Source organism: Sturnira hondurensis, unplaced genomic scaffold (assembly GCF_014824575.4).
Source record: "Sturnira hondurensis isolate 20B ecotype Veracruz unplaced genomic scaffold, ASM1482457v3 Scaffold0010128, whole genome shotgun sequence".
NCBI lineage: Eukaryota > Metazoa > Chordata > Mammalia > Chiroptera > Phyllostomidae > Sturnira > Sturnira hondurensis.
Window position 1 is genome coordinate 23789966 of NW_028082759.1, and position 25047 is coordinate 23815012.

The 25047-nt window shown below is 39.0% G+C and overlaps 1 protein-coding gene across 13 annotated transcripts in view; it reads right to left on the reverse strand.

Annotated features, from left to right (window-relative positions):
• LARP1B (La ribonucleoprotein 1B) overlaps positions 1–22036 on the reverse strand; it is a 77069-nt gene extending 55033 nt beyond the window's left edge. For 4 of the 13 annotated variants that reach the window (XM_037058535.1, XM_037058539.1, XM_037058540.1 and 1 more), the window contains exons 1-8: positions 21080–21271; positions 12011–12069; positions 11327–11386; positions 9532–9706; positions 6898–7038; positions 5931–6074; positions 5294–5459; positions 1615–1759 (exon numbers count right to left, since the gene is read on the reverse strand). In XM_037058535.1, coding sequence (XP_036914430.1) covers positions 1615–1759; positions 5294–5459; positions 5931–6074; positions 6898–7038; positions 9532–9706; positions 11327–11368 — 813 coding nt within the window. In that variant the 5' untranslated portion in view covers positions 11369–11386; positions 12011–12069; positions 21080–21271. Of the gene's footprint in view, positions 1–1614; positions 1760–5293; positions 5460–5930; positions 6075–6897; positions 7039–9531; positions 9707–11326; positions 11387–12010; positions 12070–21079 lie in introns of all 13 variants that reach the window. The other 9 variants (XR_005068278.1, XM_037058541.1, XM_037058542.1 and 6 more) reach the window with 6 other exon arrangements.
• Between the last annotated feature and the right edge of the window lie 3011 nt (positions 22037–25047).

A 25047-nucleotide genomic window follows, 5' to 3' on the forward strand; every position in this document is an offset into this window, starting at 1 on the left:
AAATAAAAAATCACTAATTTACAGTGTTTTGAAAATGTGGATTTTTCTATAGCTAATTTTTAAAGCATGGAGCACATGTGTTCAAAAAAGTTTGCTAAAGAAGCCTGTTGAAAAAGTGAAAAGATGGGTCAAAGACTGGGAAAAATTATTTGTAAAAAAATTTTTACATAAAGGATTTGTAGCCAGAATAAAGAACTCTTGTAATTCTATTATTAAACAAAACAAAACAAAACAAAAACACTCCGGCTCTGGCCCTTTCGCCTCAGTGGATTGAGTGCCGGCCTTGGAACCAAAGGGCTGCCACTTTGATTACCGGCCAGGTTCCCAGTAGGGGGCCCACGAGAGGCAACCACTCATTGATGTTTCTCTCCCTCTCTTTCTCCCTCCCTTCCACTCTAAAAATAAATAAAATGTAAAAAAAAAAAACCCTCCAATAAAAATAGGCAAAAGATTTGAACAGATGTTTCAATAAAAAGGGTGTAACAATAGTAGATAAACACATGAAAAGATGCTCAACTTCATTAGCTATTAGGGAAATGAAAATTAAAAACACAACGAGAAACCACTACACATCTATTATTCAGAAAAACCTGACAATACCTAGTACTGATGAGGTCACAGAGCAAATGAAACTCGCATACAAAACAGGAGTGCAAGATGGTCAAACCCACTCAGGACAATAGGTTGGCAATTTCTTATAGTACAGATCACTTACCATACATTCAAGCAATCACAATAATCAATATTTATCCCCTAGAAATGAAAACAATATGTCTACACAAATACTTTTATGCTTTGCTCATCATCTCCAAAAGTGGAAACAATCTAAATAGCTAAAAACAAGAGAATGAATAAACTGTGGTACTGTGGAATAAATCAACAAAGAAAAAAATTACTGAGACATGCAACAGCATGAATCAATCTGAAAAGCATTAAGAAAAAGAAATAAAAGGCTACAAAATATAATTTACTCACATGATATTCTGGAAAGGGCAAAAGTAGAAGGCTGAGAATCAGGGCAGCAGTTCACAGGTAGTATGTATAAAGAAAGGGCCTGGCTACACAAGTGCACACACAAGGGGGGCAATCTGTCAAAGCTCATAGAACTGTACAGCAAAAAGGCCAGATTTGATTGTACGTATGTAACAGAAAACCAAAAATGTTCAATGCATTTCTAGAACAGGACAGACAAGAGACTTAATAAAAGCACTAAGAACATAAATGTTCTTAGTCTTTGTTTCACAAGAAAATTCTCAAAAATTTAATAAATGGGAATACACACTATTGTACATCAGTGTGAAGAAGACTAAAGAACCAAGAATCAGTGTAAAGAACCAAGAACAGCCAAGAATGTTCAAGTTTTAAAGGATCAGGTTAAAAATAGGTGGAAACATCATTACCAATTCTTTCAGGGATTTCCAGAGTTAGTAATTTATTTGAGCTTTATAAAATGGAAGAAAGCCATAAATATAGTCTAAGCCTTAAGGCAACTATAGACTTTTCACTTTTTTCCCTTAAAAATGTTAATAGAATTTCTTTTTTTTAGTGGTTTTAGGTTCACAGTACCAACAACAAGTGCAGACTGCATTATTTGTTTCGTAAGTGTATAATTACCTCTAAGATGAGATTGAGGTTTGTAGTGAGGGCCTGAACACGGTGGAAACCAGCAATCAGGGAAATAGGCAAGAAGCCTTGTTCATCCATCTTTCTCCTAAGAAAGAAGTCCCGTTCCAAATTTTCTATGCTGAAGTAATATTCACTAAAAAGGGAAATAAAGCAGTAAATATAAATTCCACTCATTTATTCAATAGGAAATAAAGATATCGATTGCTTTTAACATCAACTGCTAAAAACTATTTAAATTTATTGATGGCATTATATATATTTAATACAACACAGGGCAATAATATAAGAAATAAGAGCACTTACATGTGAAATTGAAAGAACAAAATAAATGAACAAAACAGACACAGTGACACAGAGAACAGATTGATGGTTGCCACAGGGGCAGGGTTCGGGGGCCTGGGTGAAAGAGGTGAAGTGATTGAAAGTACAGATTGGTAGTTACAAAACCGGTAGTTACAAAACTGGTAGACATGGGGACATGAAGAACAGCATAAGATATATAGTCAATAATGCTGTAATAAATATATGGTGTCAGGTGGGTACTGGAAATATAGAAGAAACACTTTGTAAAGATATGATTTTTTCTAACCACTATAATGTACACCTGAAACTAATACAAAATAATATTGCATATAAACTATACCTGAGAAGAAAGAAATAACAGCAAAACTCTACTGAGTTAATAATTCCTCTTACACATGAGAAAAAGGGAATTTAGAATACTGATTATCCTCCTTCCAAAAATCTTAAAGACTTTCATTAGATCACCTTTTACCTAAATACTTCTATTTAGATCACCTTTACCTAAGCATAAAGACTGTGGGAGTAAGGGGGAGGGGAGGGGTGATGGCAAGACAGCTGTAACTGAACAATACTTTTTTAAAAAAAGGATTAACGAGTCCCTGGCTGGTATAGCTCAGTGGATTGAGTACGGGCTGTGAACCAAAGGGTTGCCACTTTGATTCCTAGTTAGGGCATATGCCTGGGTTGTGGGCCAGGTCCCCAGTGGGGGCCATGTGAGAGGCAACCACACATTGATGTTTCTCTCCTTCTCTTCCCCTTCCCCTCTCTCTAAAAATAAATAAAATCTTAAAAAAAAAAAAAAGAATGATCAGCCAATAGCTTAACAAAGACTATGACATCATGAAGTACATGGGAGAAAATACCAAAAAAGCTTAGACACCTTAAACTTTTCTAGGAAAGTATAGAAATGTAAATGGAAATACTGTAATTAGTAACTACAAGTTGCAAGATACAAATATGAAGAATACATTTAGTAATGGCATGAGAAACATGTTTAAATTATAGCTTCCACACAGAAAAATTAGAATAGGATTCTAGAGAGACAGAATAAGATGATAAATGGAGAGAAACGTAAAATACAAAAGAAAACACATCATCAATAATGATATGGCCTACAGCTTAATTTTATCCTGTTCCCAAATTACAGAGAAAGTTGCAAAAATGGGTGGCAAATTAGGAAAATTATGTGGCAAATACCACCTTGTATGTTTGGGTGACTACAGATCCTCTTGAAGTATTATTTAGGTCAAAGTCTAACTTTGAAGAAATTATCACCTATAAATGAAAATTGGCTTTGACCTACTTTTTACTGGAAGAAAAATATCTTATTTTAGAAATGTAAATACCCAAGTTGTTTCTTTATACAACTCTGATATCTATCCAACTATCACAGTACAAAGCTCCCTTAGGTCAGTGAAATATTACTGACATTTCAGGAACATTAGTAAATCATTCACTCTTATCTAACACTTAAGAAAAAGTCTAAGACTTGAGAGACTGGACATTCTGATTTTTGTTATACTTCAATAGCCCTTTCCACAATGCCTGGCATGTGGCAGGCACTAATATATATGCTCAAACTCTAAATCTATTACCTACAGCATATATATGTTAAATCTTCTTACAAACATACTCATATTTAAACCTGTGCCAAGGACTGTCCCAGCTAGAAATGAGCAAAAACAAAAACAAATATTTTCAGTTGAAATTCTTGTAAAAATTTAATTAGCTGATTAAAAATTTAATCACCTATAATTAGCTGAGTCTCTTAATTCAAAATTCACTTAGCATAAGTTTCCACAAGTAAAAGTTTTTCAATAACTGCTCAGAGAGAAAAATCTAAACCCTAATCAATAACCCTGCTATGTATGAGAAATTTTAATGACACAAAATCAAAAGTGTGACTCTTTACATAGAGATGTCCCTCACTACTCAGGGAATGGTAACAGTAAAGAGCCATTCTAAATCTGGTGCTCTAACATCTGCCAAAAACCCAACTGCTAAAACAGGAACAACAAAAGGGGTCATGGCCAATGCCGTGTTGACATTTTGTTCACTGTCCTCGGGAACCTTATCAGGTGCTTCCATAAGAAGTGGACCCTACAGTGCATGATCAGAAATTGTGCGAACAGTGAAGGAGCTTTGCTCTCCCTCACTTGGGTAAGCGCATGTGAGGTGGATTATCCTGAAACGGAGCTGCATGCCTACTACCGGGGTCTTAGAAGGAACCTGGCAGCCAGAGTTACAAAAGGACAGGAATCGTGGTTTGAAGTTGTTAGCCACAGGTTAGGCACTTTGTGCCAATAAAAAGGCCCTCTTCCTCAGTATTTGCATCAACTGTAACAGAAGAACAAAATAAACAAGCTGCTTCATATTGTAAAACAATGAAATCCACCATGAAAGCATCTCAGGGAGATGTCTGGTTGATGATGATGAAGAAATTATTTTCTAGTGACCGAGTGGGGTCCATTTTCTTTCTTAAATAAAGACAGATGTTTTAAAAAATGTTTATGCACTTTATAAAATAGCCTTTTACCTTCACTTATAAAGATATAAAAACTAAAATTTCAGCCAATTGGTTATGCAAATCACTTGAAAACATTTTTTTCACCATTATATAAACACTATAAATATCCAAAATATGCTATACTATACTAACATGCACAGAGGTTACATTTTCTTAAAGAAAACAGGCAAACTAATATTCTAACCAACTTCAATATTCAGAAAGCAACTATTATGAACAACCAGACAGAGTAAGGAGTCTGAACTAAAAAAGATTAGGCAGTTCTTACTTAATGTGTCAACAAGAAAGAGAACTGAAAGAACTTCAAACCCTGAAGTCAACTGCTAAGAAAATCAAAACAATCTATCTTTTTGTAAAGTATGTGATTATCTAACCATGGTGCTGTATACCTGAACTAATACAAAATAATATTGAATAAATGTAAGCTATAATTAAAAAATAAAATAATTTCACATTTTTTCCATTCATATTCATTTGCAAATTTTAATGTAAACATTTGCAAATAAGTCAAACTTCTCTTACTCAATTTCAAATACATAGTCTTATATTCTTATATTTAATCACTTACATTATCCCATGACACTGTAACTAATATTCTTAAGCAAAGAAATACCTAAACATGAGACAAAGCAGTAGTCATATAAATAGCATGAACCAAATATAAATTTTATACAATATTTATTACCAACATTGCCTAGAAAAAATAAAATACAAAATGCCATAAAAATCCTCTGATTTCTTAGAAAATGTGTTAGAACATATTCACTATCAGTGATATTACAGTTTGACATTGAAACAGATATTATCATCCCATCTGCATATGTCTGATGAACTTACATTTGGCGCTTAATATATTCTTTAAGCAATGCTTCTTCCACAGGATATACCTGCACACCTGTACCATCGTCATAGAAATACATCATACTGGTACTAAGTCCTGTTTGAAATAGTTGATCAGTCCTTTCACCATGTTCTTGATAACTGTATGAATAATCGAAGTTCACTTGATGCAAATAAAGAAAAAGAAAGGTGGTCACAAATCTTTTTAAAAACAGAAAAAATACTTACTATAAAGAAAAATTCAAAGTAGAGTATCTCAGGGGATAATATAAAACCATCTATTTATTATCTAATTTATTATCAGACAAATAAATTACTTATATATGAGATAGTGGGAAAAACTAACAAAGGCCTTGCACACTTTTTCAAAGTTCATCTAATTTAAATTAAAAAAATCATGCCATAGCCCTGGCTGGTGTAGCTCAGTGGATTGAGCGCGGGCCTGCGAACCACATGATCGCAGTTCGATTCCCAGTCAGGGCTCATTCCTGGGTTGCAGGCCAGTTCCTGGCAGGGGCCAGTTCCCAGCAGGGGATGCACGAAAAGCAAGCATACATTGGTGTTTCTCTTCCTTTCTCCTTCCCTTCCCCTCTAAAGATAAATAAATAAAATATTTTAAAAAATCATGCCATACATCGAGCATGTCCTCTGCCTCGTCCTCTTCCCCGTCCCCGTCCCCGGCCTCGTCCTCTAGAGGAACCACGGATGTTGCCACCCTCACTTCTCACACTGGAAACTTCATCTTGATCATCTCTCTTTTCTCTATCACGCCTCCAACCTTTAAAAAACAAACACGGTTTTATACATTACAATTTGCAGCTATGAATAGCATGATTATCTTTATGAAAGTGGTTAACCACCCCTTCCCACTTTGTAACTAGTTGTTAGTAAACAGGCAATCTTCAAATAGATACAAACTTAAAAGATCCCACAGAAATCTGTCAAAATGTCTCCAGCATAAAAAAAAGCCCATAAAAGTACTGACATACAAAAAAAGATATTCTAATAAGTAAAAATAACATACTAAAAAGATTCAATGTCATAAAGGACAAAAGCAAGTGAACTATTCCAGACTAATGGGGACTAAAGATGAGAGACAATTAAAAGCATGTGTGATACAGATTAGACCCTAGGAAAGAGAGGGAATACCAGCATTCCATGGCTGGTATGGCTCAGTGGACTGAGTGCTGGCCTGTGAACCAGTGTCACAGGTTTGATTCCCAGTCAGGACACATGCCTGGATTATGGGCCAGGTAGGGGATGTGCAAGAAGCAACCACACATTGATGTTTCTCCCTCTCTCCTTCCCCCTCTCTTCCGCTCTCTCTAAAAATAAATAAATAAAATCTTGGGGGCGGGGGAAGAAAAGTGAGGAGGAAATCATAAAGGACATTTAAAAAAAAAATCTGCCTGTGGATAGTCAGACTGTATTACTGTTCTTGCAATATATATTCTTTTTTCCAATATATATTCTGAAGGTATTTAGAGTTAAAGAGGAACAGTATCAGCAACTTACTTTCAAATAGTTTATGCTATATATGGCTATTAAATAAGCAGTAAGACAAAATTCTTTAGTCATTTTTCTCTTAGAATGTAACTTACTTCGTGTATCATTTCTCCTATTGTTATGTGATGGTTTATTTGTTTCAGGTTGACATCTTGAGCTGTTCCGGGATCCTGGTCTTTCTTGACTATCTGGTCTTACATCATCTAGGTGGAGTGGTACCCACTTGTGCTTATTAGCTTGAAGAAAATAAAATAAAATCATTTAATGACAATGCATAATTTTGAATAAGGCTTTGTAGTTTTGAAAGGACTCTAAATTTTAATTAAATAAAACTTAATTTGCCCTTAAAAGGATCACCTGTAAAGTACCAAAATAATTTCCTTCTCACACAGCTCCTTAAAAATCTATTCTATGCCAATAATATTTCTAAGAATCAAGTGAAAAACCAGTAATGAATTATCACTGGAATTCTTTTGCTTTTAAGTGAAATGCTCACTCTTCTGTTTAATTCTGATGAATAAGGTATTCAAAATAGTACGTGCACACACTACTCCTGTCTAAAGCTTGATTCTTAGGCTTCAGAATCGGGTGTGCCTGGTAAGACATAATAATGTACACACTGGAGAGCTTGGCTAGTGATTTAAAATACTTTTAGTTTCAAATCACTGTCTAAAATATTGATTTATCCAGCATTACTACTAATGAAAGAGATATCTGAAAACTAAAGTGTAAAATGTGTCTGACTCCATTTGAGAAATCTTTTTAAAGCTACTACACACATTTTCCTAAGAGATATAAGCAATTTAATTTTTCTTGTTCACTAAAAGATAGTGTAATTGTTATAGTGTTATTCTCAAGATTACCTATTTACAGATTCCACAGTCAGGGTTTCAAAATGTTCAGTCTTCTGACCAATACATTTTTTTTGGCTAAATAAAAAGACTTCTGAGTAAGGGAAACACTACTAAGGTAATTAAGGGAAAGGGAACAGTATTAGTGTACAACTACAGTACAAATTCTTTGGCACAAGACAGTCTTTAATTTGAAGACAAAAATGTGTGCTCTGAGGAGAGTCAATTTATGACTCCAGTATATGAATTACTCTAGCTACAAACACCTAGATTTTAGTGTTGGCTGAGAGTTTTAATTAAAGCAACTAAGAAAGAAGACAAATCTTAGAGCAGGATGACGGATCTGCCATCTGTATGAATTCTAGACAGCCAAAAAGACTACTTACATGTCTAATAAGCATAAAAAGGGTTTAAGAACTGGGGAAATTCTTTTCTAATAACCATATGGTTATCCTGTTGGCACCGCTTTTGAGCAATTAGCCTTGGCTCATTGTACCAAGTGAGCCTAACGCTTACCCTGCAGCTAAGGATAATCATTACAATAAAAATCAAGTAAGTGCTCAAGACACAACAGATCGCTACTTCCACTACCAAAGAAGCTGGCCACAACCATCACATCATGAAATGTCCCCTTCTCATGCCATATAACCTCCATGATTTAAACTGCTACAATATCTTCCCTTTTCACTCGAAATTCTAATTCCAAGTTTGAACCCCGCATAATGTGGACTGTGCTTACCTCCCCAATAGCATCTCCTGCCACTCTCTCTAATGTTCAATGTGCCTTAGCTACTGTCCTTCTGACAGTTCAAAGAATTTTTCTGCCCAAGACCCCTGCAGGCACTTTTATCTATCTAGGCTCAGAACACTGATGAGTAAATGGTTTTACAAAGCAGTTAAATCATAACGTGTCCCCAGGCACACGAAAAGCTCCAAAGAGAGTATGTATACAATAAAGATAGGGAGTAGTTTCAATGCAGATTGAAAAAACAATAGTCATCACATGACTTTCCAATCATATATTTACACTCATTTCTGTACGTGGAACTTCATTCCACTCTTACAGGGAAGCCTGAGAGTTCAGAAATGAATCTTACAAAAGCAATCAGTTACCACTGCAGATGGTATCATGAAGAAATCCAAAAATACTCATTGGTGACTACAAGGAATTGATTGATTAAATACAATTCTTCATTACTACAACCTTCTTACAGAAAATAAAACTAAAATGGACATACAAACTAACCTCTCTTTCACTACTTGACAGCCTCATCCTCACTGACATTTTAACCCGCACTCTAATTTACAATAGCTTTGACATGGAAACAGTCCACAAACAGATAAATGGGTAACAAAAATGTGTCATATAAAAAAATGTGTCTCATACATAGAACGGGATACTATTCATCCAAGAGAAAGAAACTCCAGACATCTGCAACAACAGAGATATACCTTGAGGGTATTATGCTATGAAATAAGTGAGAAAGAAAAAGAAATACTGTATGACCTCACTTATACATGGAACCTAGAAATGCCATACTGAAAGAAACTGAATAGAGGAGGGGGATGGGAGAAATGAGTGAAAAGGGTCAAAAGACACAAACTTACAACTATAAGTTCTGCAGGTGCGATGTATAGCATGGCAACACTAGTTAACAATACTGTATTATATATTTGAAAGTTGCCAAAAATAGATCTTAAAAGTTCTCATCTCAAGAAAAAAATTCTAACTCTGAGGTGATGGATGTTAACTAAACAGCGTAGTAATCACTTTGCAATATATACATGCATCAAATCACTGTGTTCTATACCTTAGACTAACACAACTATATCTCAATAAAATGGGAAGGGAGGAGATGAATGTATAGATGAACTAACCTTTCCTTCGTTGATTACTCGACTGAGCTTCATCTTCACTGACATTTTCACCAGGACCATCTAATTTTGTTTCGCGACTTTCTTTGCTCTCACTGTTATTTTTCTTTTCAAACTTGTCTTCTCTTTCTTTTTTATTTTGTAGCTTTTTATTTCCTTGGTTGATGACACTCTGACTCTGCAAAAAAGTATTACTGAATTAAATAATTTTCAAGAACATTTTCACTAACACATCCAAAAATCTGTAGTAATATACTTCACCTAAATATGGCAGGCAAATGCCAACTTTTGAAAAGTAAAAGGTACTTTTCAAAAGACACTGTTAAGAGAAAAAGCAAGTCAGAGACTGGGAGAAAATAATTCCTAAGTATTTGATAAAAAACTTGTATCCAAAATATATAGGGCTGGGCAAAAGTAGGTTTACAGTTATTCATATGGAAAAGAATACATTAATAAATAACACAAGAATAAACTCTTGTTTTGCATACTCACAACTATAAACCTTTACTCCGCCCTATGTAATAAACTCTCAAAATGCAGTAATGAGAAAACTCAATTTTTGAGAAACTGAGCTAGAGTTGAACAGATACTTCATTGAAAAGATACATTAACGGCGCAAATGTATATGAAAAGGTCCTTGACATCTTTAGTAAGAAAAATGCAAATTGAACCTACAATGGGCTACCACCACACACTAACTAGAACAACTAAAATTAAGACTAACCAAAGAATATTAGTGAGTATGTAGAAAAAATAGAATTCTTATACCTGATAGCAGGGATGAAAAGTTTAGTTGTTTCTTGAAAAGCTAAACAAATGCTTATATACAATTTAGCCATTCTGCTTGCAGGTGTTTACCCAAGAAAAAGTGAATGCATATGCCCATGCAGAACTGTTACACAAATGGGTATATAAAAGCTTCATGTCTAACAGCCAAAAGTAAGCAGAATCAACACAAATGTCCATCAATAAGTAAATGAATAAACAGCATTACATCCATATACTGCCACTACTCAACAATAAGGAATGAACTACAGGTACATATAATACAAGTAAATGTCAAATGAAGCTGAATGAAAGCCAAAAAAAAAAAAAAAAAAGCATGCTGTATGACTTCACTTAAACAAAATTGTAGAAAATGCCTGGGATGATGAGGGGAGGTGTGACAGGGAGAATTACAAAGGTGTGTGATGAAACTTTGGGGGTAACGGTAAAGTCTTCTTATTTTGATTGTGATGATGGTTTCATAGTCAAAACTTATCAAATTGTATACTTAATATATTTGCAATTTATTATGTCATTTATAAATCAAATCAACCTGTTTAAGCTAATATATATTACTTACAACCACACAACAGTTAACACTGTACAAATTGCAAATAGTAAACTATACCGTCAAACGAGAACATGTATAATTCAGAGGGGCATATGCTGCCCCTCTAAAAACCCACTTGATAAAATATCTCAGAACCACCTTTTATAGCATCTTTCACAATTAAGTTAAAATTCCATTCATTAAACACTTCTTGATATAATACATATGCATATATGCACATACAGTTAGAACTTAAATGCATATTGAAAACATTATTCATAAATCAGACACATAGCATAAATTATTAAACAATGAGATTTAATTAGACATATATTAAAACAGAACTACGAAGAGGGTAGCAGCTGAGTTTTCAGCACCTCTTTATTAATGTAATTCTCTAAATCTGAAGTAAAATAAATGCTGCATGTTGAAATGACAACATTCTTTTCCCTCTATATAAAGAAAGCCTAAAACAATACTCACTCCAGTGTTCACTAATTCACTTGGTGTAGGCCAATTCGCCATATCGCTGAAATCACTACCCTAAAAATAATAAATAAGTGTTATGTCTGCAAATCGGATATTTTAAATAGAAAAAATATTTTCTTAAAAGTAAAAGCAATTTCAAAAATCAACTACAGCCCTGGCTGGTATGGCTCAAGTGGTTTGAGTGCCAGCCTATGAGCCAAAAGGCCATCGGTTCAATTCCCAGTCAGGGCACATGCCTGGGCTGTGGCCCAGGTCCCCAGTGGGGACCTGTAAAAGGCAAGTAATAGATGTTTCTGGTGCACATTGATGTTTCTTTCCCTCTCTTTCTCCCTCCCCCACCCTCTCTCTAAAATAATAAATTTTTTTTTTTAAATCACCTACACTCAATTATATGCAGCCATTTGCCAAATTAATCCAGAAGCTTCTCCAAACAATGGAAAACTGAAACAAGTATGTCTTGGTCTTATGTTCTAATTTCTAGCACTACTGATGACACTAACTATACTGATATAAATAGGATAACAGGTCATATGGGGGTTTGTGTAAGGGCTACAATTCTCTAGTATATTAACTTTAAATTATTAATAATACAATTAGAAGAAAAATACGCAATAATCTAAGAACATAGTGATTTTCAAAACATATAGTAGTTAAGAACTACTTCATATAAAGACATACCTTGTTGGACTTCTTTGCCTTGAGTTTTCCTGCTTTTATAATTTTGGGGGAACTGAGCTCTAAAAAGAAAATACAAAGAATTGTTTTTACAACCACTTCATTCAATGTATTTAACAAAGTAACCCTCCTGTATCTCAGCCACTAACATCCCATCCAGACTAAGGAAACCCAGAAATTTTGGGGCCACGTGAGCTATGGCCACAGACACATCACTTTGCAATCCTGCAGGCAAGCACAGGAAGTACCCAGGAAGCCAAGGTATCACTGGTAGCTCACACTGTCACAGGATCAACTTCAACAATATCACCCAGGTTACTTTAGGAAAGCTGTTATGAGGCCCTACCACTTAAAGAGGAACCAGAGCTTCTGCCCAACTGTCAATCTCGATAAACTGTGCAGACACAGGTAAATGCTACCAAGAACAAGACTGGAGCCGGTCCAATCACTGATGTGGTACAATCGAGTCACTGCAAGGTTCTACGGAAGGCAAACCTCTCAAAGCAGCCAGTCCTTGTTGAAGGCCAAAATCTTTAGCAGAAGAGGTGAGAAGATCTGAGGTTGGGGGGGGGGGGGTGGCGGCGGTGCTGTGTCCTGGTAGCTTGAAGCCACATGGAGGAAGTTTATTAAAGGCTAACAAGTGCTTGTGAAGAAAAAGAGACTTACTATTATAATACCAATTTCATTAAGTCAGTGGAGAATTTTATTACAAAAAAAAAATTTAATACATGTTCATTAAGGAACATCCAGAAAAGAAGTCAAAAGACTTCAAACTGTTCCTGAAAACACATGCTGGCAACTTACAAGTTTAGCTGTAGAAAATAGGTCTCCGTAAAAGTTTGTACAAGACTATCATGGAATCACCACTTGTCCTTATCTTGAATAAGAACACAGTGGGTGACAATTTTGTGTGTGTGTATGTATGTGTATGTATGTATATGTGTGTGTGTGTGTGTGTATATATATATATATATATATATATATATATATATATAAATAAATAAAAAAAATACTGTCTCCAAATTTAGTTTTAGTTTGGTTCATTACCTAGCAAGATAACCAGATGGCGATATCATCTAGCTAAACATGACCCAAAGTAAACATTAAGTAGAATAAACTTGGGATCTGCATCTACAATGTACACATGAATCCCCAAAATCATGAATCCCCCAAATCACAGCAATGACCAATTCACAGAATGCAACAATATTTGAGTTAAAATCCAGAAGCAAATTTAAGTAAGATACAGATGGCCTTGGCTGGTGTGGCTCAGCAAATTGAACATTAGCCTATGAACCAAAAGGTCACTGGTTAGATTCCAGGTAGGGCACATGTCTGGGTTGCAGGCCAGATCCCCAGTTGGGGGTGTGCAAGAGGCAACCAGTCAATGTTTCTCTCCCTCCCTCCCTTCTCTCTAAAAATAAATAAATAAGATCTTTTGTGAGTTTTTTTTTTAAGGTTTATTTTATTCTCATTCAAGAGAAAGGTAAGGGAGGTAGAGAAGAGGGTAGAGGAAGAGAGAGAAAAAGAAAGAAACATCTATCGGTTGCCTCCTGCAGACACCCTGACTGGGCATACAGCCTGACCAGGAATCGAACCAGCAACAATGCTCTAATCAACTGAGCCACAGTGGCTAGGGCAATAAACGAGATCTTTAAATAAGATATAGATTGTCCAGAATTAGGATAGTTTGACTTAAGATTTTTTTCTTTTTCATGGTGAAGAAGCAGTAAGTATTCAGTACAAGTAGTTCTAACTTTGAATTTTGATATTTTCCCAGATTAGCAATATGCTATACAATACTCTTATGATGCTGGGCAGTGAAATGCAGCTCCCAGTCAGCCATGCAATCACAAGCGTAAACAACCAATACTCTACAGTGTAGTATTAAATGCATCTTTGACAGTGATGTTTTCAATTTACAGTTGGTGCCAAATGGTAACCCCACTGTAAATTGAAGTCCATCTACACTTATCAAAAAAGGAAATAAAGGACAAAGGCTGAAAGGTGTCACCAGGGATAGGCATAGAGGGATCTTGAATACTGCAGTAATTCTAGTTCTAAAGCAGAAGAGTACACAGGTATGTTTTATTCTCCTTTATACTTTATTGTGTATACATATTGTGTGTGTGTACACGTAGACATGTGTAACAGATATAAGAATAAAATATTTCAGCCCTGGCTGGTGTAGCTCAGTGGATTGAACGCAGGCCTGCAAACCAGAGTATTGCAGTTTGATTCCCAGTCAGGGCACATGCCTGGGTTGTAGGCCAGTTCCCAGCAGGGGGCGCATGAGAGGCAATCCTACCTTGGTATTTCTCTCCCTCTATCCTTCCCTTCCCTTCTAAAGATAAATAAAATCTTTTTAAAAAAAGAATAAAATATTTCATTAAGAAAAATTAGATACAGTAGGAAAAAAATATGTGCAAATAGGACAAAAAATGGGGGTAGGAAAAAAACCAACTAAATAAATAATATTTTCCTAAACATTATCTAGAATTTCACTGAAGTATGTTCTGTAAATACTACATATATTTTATGAAATTAATATAGTATAGAATATTTGAGGAACTTTTCCCAGAACAAAATGAAAAATATTGCTAAGTTAAGTAAATAAAGGGCCTGGTAATTACAAAATACTTCCTTATACAAGCTACTTGACATACTGAAAAGTAATACAGGATAGGCCACATGAGCAAGTTTTATATAGTTTTATTACAAATAAATTAGACATAAATAATCACAAAGTTAACTGTCTGGGAGCTAGCTGTCTACAAAAAACAAGTGCTGTGGTCTGCTCCTTCATGCTGGCAACTTCATAGGAGCAGGCTCCCCAACAGAGATAAAGAGGGAACTGCACTTGTGCAATGCCGACTATGTCAACACATTTGTCTAATTCCAAGTTCAACATCAGGAAGTCCTTTATGTGCTTCTTACTTGGACCACCTCATCAACCCAGTCTTTTAGAGTTAGAAAGATGTTAATGAACTTAAAAAAAATCTCAGTAAAAGATGAAAAAGTGGTTCATAAAAGAAATACAAATAGTCAAACATAAAATGGTAATCAACTGCATTAATAAATGCAAACTAAAACAGAAGATTTTTCATTCACCATATGGACAAAAAAGAGAATGCCCAGTGTTGGCCAGCCTATAAAAAAATGATAATTTACCACCACCCCAAAGTGGGGGAAAATATATAAAAGAAATGAACATTTCTCTCATGCTCTTGGCAAGAGTGTGTAGTAGTATAATCTTTCAAGGATAGTATGTCATTTAAAATGTATATACCTTTTAACAAAGAATTTCCATTTCTGGGAAATTATCTGGGAATCAAGACAAGGTACAAAGATGTCTGTTTGATATTTACTGCCCTGGCTGGCGTAGCTCAGTGGATTGAGCACAGGCCTGCGAACCAGAGGATTGCGGTTTGATTCCCAGTCAGGGCACATGCCTGGGTTGCAGGCCAGTTCCCTGCAGGTCAACTCCCAGCAGGGGACACATGAAAGGCAACCATACATTGATGTTTCTCTCCCTCTCTCCTTCCCCTCCAAAGATAAATAAATAAATAAAATCTTAAAAAAATGATATTTACTAGAGCTTTGCTGATAACTGTACTTAAGTAATTTCTATATCCATTAATATGGAAAAGTTACATTATGGTACATCTATAAAAAATAATTTAAACTTTTAGAAAAAAGATAAATCTGTATGTACTGACTGATATGGAAAGAAGCCCACCAAGTTTTTACTTTTATATACACATATAGAGAACAGGCAAAAAAAAAAAAGTGTAAGAAAGGGGTTATTTTTCCCCCCATGTTTTAACTAAAAATGGAAGACACTGTCCTGTATGTATTAGAGAAAATCTAAAACTGGAAAACTAAGCCAACCTATAAAATTGAATTTATTTTTTAAAGATTTTACTTATTTATGTTTAGAGCGAGGTGAAGGGAGGGAGAAAAAGAGGGAGAGAAACATCAGTGTGTGATAGATACATCAATCGGTTGCTTCTTGCAGGCCTCCAACTGGGGATAAGGGCTGCAACCCAGGCATATGCCCTGATTGGGAATCAAACTAGCAACCTTTCGATTTGCAGGCTGGCACTCAATGGACTGAGCCACATCTGTCAGGGCATAAAATCAAATTTAAAAATTTTAGTTAAAAAGATACATATCTCACCCTGGCCAGGTGATTCAGATGGTTAAGCATCACCCCATACACCAAAAGGTTGTGGGTTCCACCCCTGGTTGGGGTGTGCAGGGGAGGCAACACCTATGTTCCTCTCTTTCCCTGTCTCTCATTCCCTACCTACCTTCCTCTCTCTAAAAAGCAGTAAACATATCCTCAGGTGACAATTTAAAAATATATACCTTTTCAACAGATGAAACCTAAAAACAAATTTAAGCCATTAGTGGCTCCATGTATGTATGTATATAAACAAATTAATTATATAATCTTCATATCTTCATTTTTCAAACATCATTAGTGAGGTACTTATTATACCAGTATAACTTTTTTGATTAATATTCCAGTATCCTTTTGATAAGGAAAAATGATTTTAAGAGCTAGGATACTAAGAACAAAAAATGTAGTATAACCAACAATTTTACTCACTGATCATCATTTTAACAAAGTGTTATTTAAGAAAACACACTGACAATTATAAATATTTTACAATTTCACATTTAAGACAGATATCTAGCAAAATGTCATTTTGCTATACTGCTTTAAACCCAACCAACCAAAAAAACCCAAGCCTTAATCCTCACTCTAAAAGTGGGAGTATCCATGTATCCATTTGCACAGTCACTTTAAAGAGTAACTTGCCAATTAATACCCTATGGTCTAACAATTCTATTTACCTAGTCTAGAAAGTCAGACACACAAGAGGTATGTGTAAAAAATGTTTGAAACAACTGAGATGCTGCTGATCAATACATAAGTGGCTAAATTAACTATGTCAGTTATATTTATAAACCACTTCTCAGCAGTTTTTTAAAAGGGGTTTAGATTAAAAAGGACCAATCTCATCACAAGAAAAAGTCAATTATGTATGTATGGGGCCAGACAACTAGGCTTAGTGTGGCTATCATTTTGCAACTGCACAAATATTAAATCATTATGTTGTATATCCAGAACTAATGTTACATGTCAATTATACCTCAATAGTAAATAATTTTAAAAACCTCACTAATGATAATAAGAAAAAAGGACCAAAAACACTGTAAATGAAAAAAAATGATGTTATGTTCTCAACGCATACACAAAACACTATATTTGGAAATAATGGCACAGGTTTAAAAGGATATTTGGTAAACATGATTATCTTTTTTTTAATCCTTACCAAAGGATATATTTACTGATTTTAGAAAGGAAGGAAGAAAAATACTGATGTGAGATAGAAACATCATCTGGTTGTCTCACGTACACACCCCAACCAGAGATTGAACCCACAACCTAAATTACGTCCCCTGTCCAGGAATTGAACCCTCAACCTTTTGATGTATAGGATGAGGCTCCAACCAACTGAGCTACCTGCCTGAGTTGATCATCTCATCTTTGAAGGGGACATCAAAAGTTCTGTTTTTACAAAAAGAATATATTTATGCATCATTTATATAACTAACTTAAAATGTTACTAGGGCAATAACAGCTGGGGAGCAGATATAGGGAGAAAACAAGGTTGAGGGGGGGTCAGAGAAAACTATAGGTGATTAATAAATCCCATACAGTGACTTTAATAAAAGTCCCTAAAATAAGTAAAACAAAGTTGGTTAGGACAGGTTGCAAAACTATTCTTTTTAGTTTCCTGACTGAATTCAAAACAGCAGTGACACTTATTTTAGGTATCTTGGGTGGGCCAGACTTAGGCTGAAAACAGACTTATCTGGATAAGGCAGAAACAGTCAAGAACCATCCCCAACGCAGAAGAAAGTGTCTCTCAAGGACTGAAGAAGCAGTAATGCCTCACCTGCAATTCCTAATGTAGATATTTTAGGATTAACAATCCTGAATACTCCTACATTTCCTATAATGTTTCTATCTCTGATAATAAATTTGCTAGCAAAATGTTGTAGATGGAATCCTCGTACCTCATTAAGAGAGTGACAATAAATCCAGGTTTTGCCAGAACAGACATGGTTTAAGCCTGTTATCCCAGCATGATTAATATCCTTCTCTTTCCCTCTCAAGAATATCCTATTTTGTAGGATAAATTATACAGGCCTACTAATAGACTGTTGTACTAATGTAACACTCTCCAGTTTTCCCCTACTCTGGACACTGCAGGCAGGTCTTTTGCTCCTATTTCATCACTTTTTTCCTTTTGCTTTCTAAAAAAGATTTTATTTATGTATTATTTTTTTTAGAGAGAGGGGAAGGGAAGGAGAAAGAGGGAGAGAAACAGCAATGTGTGGTCGCCTCAGACGTCCCTCACCTGGGACCTGGCCTGCATCCCAGGCATGTGCCTTGACTGGGAATCGATCGAGCGACCCTTTGGTTTCCAAGCCTGTGCTCATCATTCTTCAAGCTGCAAATTTACTTAGAAAAACAGGAGGCAAAGACGCTCAGTTATATGGATGGTACACAGGTATTAGGAACCGGAAGAGGTACATGTACTTCATTTGCAGGGCCCAGCAATTTTGCCACAAGTCCAGCTAGTTAGTAACAATATCTGGACTAGAACCCTAAGTCTTGCAGAAGAGTCCATTTCTATGCCAGTCTCTTGTCTAAGCCCCCTAAGTATTCTACCGCAAGTAAAGGCTGTGGTAGAAAAGTGCAGTCAGGACTGGAAGTTGCTATGCTACTCCAAGTCTGAAGATTAACATTTATGCAGGAACAGAATGGATTCCAAGAACAGAATGAGCTGCCTACACAAAGACATCCGCAAAATTGAAATTCCCATCAACCACACCATACATCAAACATCAGTTTGCTCTTAATCTCCAACAAAGATTAAGATACTCAATGAAAGCACCTGTAGGTTAATTATATTAAACCCTTAGTGCAGTAGCGAAGTTGATTAGTGCGTCATCCAGACACACCAAGGTTCCAGGTTCAATTCCCCATTGGGGCATACGCAATCAACCAGTGATTGAATGAATAAGTGGAACAAACTGATGTCTCTCTCTCTAAAATCAGTAAATAAAAAATAAAACAAAGTAAACTGTTACATATTTTTCACAAGGATATTTTCAATTTAAAACTCCTGAGTCTTATCTTAATGGTCTAAAAACCTGTCAAATTGATTTTACAGTGAACCAAGACTTTAAGAAGTATTTGAAGTCATGAAAGTCAAGGGCCTACATCCAGGATGACTCTATCCAGCAAATGTATCACTTAAAATGGAAGGGCAGATGAAGTGCTTCTCAGATAAGGTAAAATTAAAGGAGTTCATTATCACCAAATCCTTACTATATGAAAGGTTAAAGAGACTTATCTAAGAAGTTGAAGATCAAAAACTATGAACGGGAAAATGACAACTATCAACAACCAAACCTAAAACAATAAATAAATAAAACCCAACACAAATAAATACTAACCAACTAGAACAGGAACAGAATCAGAGAAATGAACATCACATGGAGAGTTTTCTGTGGGGAGAGAGAGGGGAAGGATGGGGGCGTGGGGGGCACAGGAATAAGAAACATAATTGGTAGGCATGAAATAGATGGGGAGAGGTTAAGAATGATATAGGGAAGAGAAGTTAAAGAACTTACATGTTCAACCCATGAACATGAACTAAGGGGGGGATGCTGGAGGGTTGAGGGATGCAGGGCAGAAGGGAGATAAAGGGGAGAAAATCGGGAAAACTATAATAGCATCATCTATAAAACATACTTTAAAAAAGACTTTGGGTGTTTTGGTAGTTCACATTTTTAGCGAACTACCAAAAACCTCAGAAACCTAGAAAGTGGGGAGTTGAGATGACCACTGAGATTCACTAGGGCTTTCTTTCTTAGCTAAAATTGTATGGAGATTTTGCTTTTAGATTTTTGTTTTCTTCAGTTAATAATAGTAGTACACAAATCTTTGCAGCTAGAAGAGAACGATGACAATATTAAACTTAAAACAAGTGTTTAAGTATTTTTTCTGCAAGTGTCAAAACTTATGAATAATGATTAGTATTACTGTGCAAAAGCTAAAGAAACCAATTAACACTTTCACTCCACTGGAGTTCCTCCGAAGACATGTTATACACCTGCAATAATGCACGCCTACAATAATTACCTTACATTTACGCCATATTTCATCTCAATTGATCTTCACAGACCTACAAACATGCCCAGATTTTCCCTATCCCCACCGTTAACCTTTCATTTAAAGAAAAAGTGGAAATTTGCAAGTAAACAGCTGTAGTTTCTATATTAAAAGTTCGATTAATTTACTGTAATTTAATTTAGAAGGCAAAACTAGAAGATACTTCTTGTCTTGGTTGTATTCACTATTTCCATGTAAACTTTCTGAAGACATTGGTCAGCATTCAAAAGCCGCGCCATACTCTCACCTCCTCTAAAGGGAGATCTGAATGTTAAAACACCACCATTTACCTACTTCAATTATTTGCCACCACCATCACAATTCAAAGCGTTTTAGTAGCAACTACGGTCTAGAGCCTCATTTTTAATCCGACTACTTAGTGTTCTGAAAATACTGGCATTTCCAGTTTACCCATTATTTCGCAATAAAAATAAAACACCAGCGCGCTCCCACATACAAGTAAATCCCCGTATTTCCCTTCTTTTGAAAAAACGTCCCCCCAAAACTTTTCTACGGGGGAGTTGCATGCAATAGCTACCTAAACTTAGCTCTCCCGAGTCCCCGCACGCGCGCGGGGCATGACCACCGAGGCCGCGCCCGCCGGGCGGAGAAGCCGAGGTCCCACCTCCGCCGGCCGCTCGCGTCCAGATGTCCATTTATGTAAATAGGCAGAGTGAATGACACCTTGGAACAAACACCTCTGACAGGGAAACAGGCCTGCCCCTCCCCCGCTCGCGCCAGCCTGGGTCTCCCCGCGAGCCGCCCCCCGCACACACACCCCGTGCCCAGCCCGCCACGGAGGAGCCACAGACCTGCTTCCGGGGATTCCGGTGGAGGCGGCGGCGGCGGCTCCGACCCGGCCGGGGACAGGTGTTGCGGGGGCTTTTTGGTCCAGGGGTTCTCCTTCGGGGGCAGCGGCGGCTGCGGCTTTTCTTCCGAGCCGCCCGCCGCCTCCTCCTCTCGGGAGTCTTCGGCCGGCGGATCCCGGGGCAGTGGCGGCGGTGGCGGCGGCGGCGGCGGCGGCGGCGGCGGCGGCGGGGGCAGCAGAAGCAGCGAGGGCAGCGGCTCCCCGCCGAAGGGGCCTCCAGACCCGCGCGCCCTGTGCGCCAGGTGCAGCGCCAGCGGCCTCACGGGCACAGCCGCCTGGGGCACGCTGTGTCCCAGCACCGGCGCTGGCGAAGGCTCGCCCCGCGCCCCCGAGCTGGTGGCGGTCGCGGCCCTCTGGTCCCTCGCCGCCGGCTTGCCCTCCCTTTCGGGCGTGGGCACCGGCTCGGCTTCGCGGCTCGCCCCGGGCGAGGGCGACTCCTTCTCCGCAGCCGCCGCGGGCTGCTCCTCCGGAGAGGGAGCGGCGGGCACCGGGGCGCGAGCAGACATCGTCCCCTTACCCCAGCCGCCCCAGCCGCGGGGTGCTCGGGACCAGGGAGCCCGCGGCCAGGGAGCCTGCGGCCAGGGAGCCGGGCTGCCCGTCTCTCCGCCGGGACACCCGCTGGCTCCGGCCCGGGGCACAGAGCCCGAGAGCCCCGCCGCCGCCGTCGCCACCGCCGCCCGCGTCGGCCGAGGCCGTGCAGCGCCCGGCGTGCCGCCCCTCCCCGCGTCGAACGGAGCGCTAACCGCCTGTCGGCTCAGCCCGCCTCGGCGACGCACGCCCCGAGCCAGCCAACCCGCGCCGGGCGCCGCAGCCGCGAGCCGTCAGCGAGCACAGGCGGCGACAGAGGCGCGGTGAGCGGGGTTGGAGGACCTCCGGCAGAGTGCGGGAGGCGCGCGCCCCAGAGCCAGTAACTGCTCGGGGGGCGTGAGGAGGCGGTCCGTGAGGAGGCGGTCCGTGAGGAGGCGGTCCGTGTGGACGGAGGGGGCGGGGCCTCCGGGAGCAGCGTGACGTGGCTACTCGCCGGCTACGGCCTTAGCCCAGCCGCCTCCCGCGGAGGCTGACGGACGATCCGGCCCGGTCGGCCGGGCCCGCCCCAGCGGCACCCCGAGGGGAAGGGAGGGAGACCTGGGCAACTCCGGGCTCGCGGGCTACGGCAGCCCGACCTGCGGGCGCTTGGGCGGGGCGCGCGCCGAGCTTCTGTGACTGGGGCGTACTCCCAGGGCTGCGCGGGCGGGCGAAGGAGGGGCGGGGCGGGCTACGCACGTGGCGCCCAGGCGACGCTGTGCCCGGGTGCCGAGGCGGGCTGGCCCGGAGAGCAGGGGGGCCGGGGTCGCCCGCCGAGGGCCGCTCCCGAGTGGGCTCGGGCCCGCCGAACGGGTCGCACTGTCCTCTGCGTCTCTCCTCTCGCCGAGCCGGTCAAAAAAAGTCCCGCCTAGTGTTTTGGGGCGGCACGGTCATCAGGAAACTTGAGCCTCGACCGAAATGAAAACGGTGTCATAATCTCTAGGAAACCTTTGCCCAGGCACTTGGTTCAGTGCGCTTCCCTGCCCCTAGTCACGAAGTGAAATATTTTTTCAAGGGCTCTTGAGTAAAACAAAAAGTACTTGTCTATTTTTTAAAATTCATTTGTAGGGCGAACACTACAAACTAACGATGTCCCAAATATTTTTTCCAGGGATAGATCTGTGTTACAAAGGTACAAATAGGTTTTGATTTTTAAGATCCGATTAGAGCTTTGTAACTGACACTCGGATTCAACAAGCGATGGCTTCGGTTTCACGTGCGAGTATTTAGGAATTGATGACGTTTATGTACCCGGTGCATGGTTGCTGAAAATGTACCCAGCTTCAGGGCTGTCGAACTGGTACAGGACACCTGTCTCCGAGTCTCACGTCAATCCGCTAAAGTCTAGATGATTTAATTTCATAAAGCTAATAAACTGTGCAAACATTACACCAGTACAAACCAGGGGTGTCCAGGGGTGTCTTTTGGCATCTCTGGGCCACACATTAAATACACAAACACGAAAACTGATGAGCCAAAAAAAAAGGTCCCTTCATAATTATCATGATTCCGCCACCACAGATAAGGAAAAAAAGCCCTCACGTAATAACCCTTATCATGCAGCGTCCCTTTAGATTACCTTTTAATATCGTTGAGCAGGCCCCAACTTGGTGATCACTAATATAGAAAATGTACATATCTAAGTAATAAAACCTAGTATAAAACTTTGTAATAAAACTAAGTAATGTTTTAAGTAACTTGACAGTTTTGTGTGGGGCTGCATGCGGCCTGCAGGCCTCAGTGGATACCCGTGGGAACAATAAAGCCTTTTTTCCCCCCCATATGACTAGTGCCCAATTTACCTGACCTAAGCAACCTCCTAAATCCATTTCTAGGTAAGTAGAGGTTTTTACTTCTACCCCGAGGGGCACCATCTTTTCTAGCCCCTTCATTGGTGAAGCTTTGTGTGTTTTTAACGACCAACCAGCTGCTCTTCATTGAAACCAGCCTTTGGGAGTCCTGCCAGGTTAATGCCTGACCCTGTGACAAAAGTCTGTCCACAAATCCACACTGTACAGAATCAGACAACATTCTAGTTTCCCTACAGTTGCTTAACGATGGGGATGTGTTCTGAGAAGCAATTTCATCACTGTGTGAACATCGTGAAGTATACTTACACACACAGGCTGTATGTACGGTATAGCCTATTGCTGAGAGTACACGCTAATGGTAAAAAGTGCAGTGTAGTAAATATGCAAACCGGTAACATAGTCATGGATCATCAATGTCATGTATTGTAAATAATTGTAGGCATCATACTTTCATGGGGCTGGCAGTGCAGTAGCTTTGTTTCCACCAGCATCACCACAAACGGGTAAGTCTTGTGTTCTGCAATGTCACGATGATGGCTGAGAGGTCCCTGGGCGATAGGAATTTTTCAGCTCCATTATAATCTTATGGTACCACCTTTGTACATGTGGTCAGTCATGGACAGAAACATTGTTATGCAGCACATGACGGTACATGTGGATTAAAAACTAATTCATTTGAGAAAAAGGTGATGTGGAATGGTTTTGCAAAATTACATTTACATGGGCTACTTAACCATGGTTGCTGATGTTTAAAAATGAAATGCAACCAAGTAAATATGAAGATCTAGTTAGCTTTATTAAGCACTTCATGAATCAGGCAGCATCCCATCTGGCTACTAGAAGGGCACTCTGATGGGCATGTGTAAAATGAAAGGCTTTTATAGGAAGAAGGGTGTGGCAAGGAATTGATTATCAAAAGAAATAAGCCAGGACATCTTTTTTGGAGGACTTTTATCATGCAGATTACTTCTTCCTTCTATGTTATTGACCAGAAGATTTCAGAGAGGTTCATTAAGATTATGTTTCTGGGAAGTTTGAAAATGCAAATAGATCAGATTATTTAATCTAGGTTTTGGTATCACAGAATTTTGTCAAAACTGACATCATCTTGGGCCTGTGGCTTTCTCTTAAACAGTGGTTTTGTCATTGCTTTTTAAAATATATATATATATATATTATTTATTTTATTTTTAGAGGGGAAGGGAAGGAGAAAGAGTGGGAGAGAAACATCAATGTGTGGTTGCCTCCCATGTGTCCCCCACTGGGGACCTGGCCTGCAACCCAGGCAAGCGCCCCAACTGGGAATTGAACTTGTGACCCTTTGCTTCACAGGCCTGCGCCCAATCCACTGAGCTGCACCAGTCAGGGCTCATTGCTTTTTTTTATTGAAGTGAAAAATCATAAAGGCACTTTATTGAAGACAAACAGGAGGACTTTCTTGGAAATAGGGTATGCGCGAGGAGAGAGAACTGGAGGGTGAATGTGTTCTCAAAGGGTCTCTGAAGAACCCAGCAGGGGGTGTTTGAGGTCTTTACCA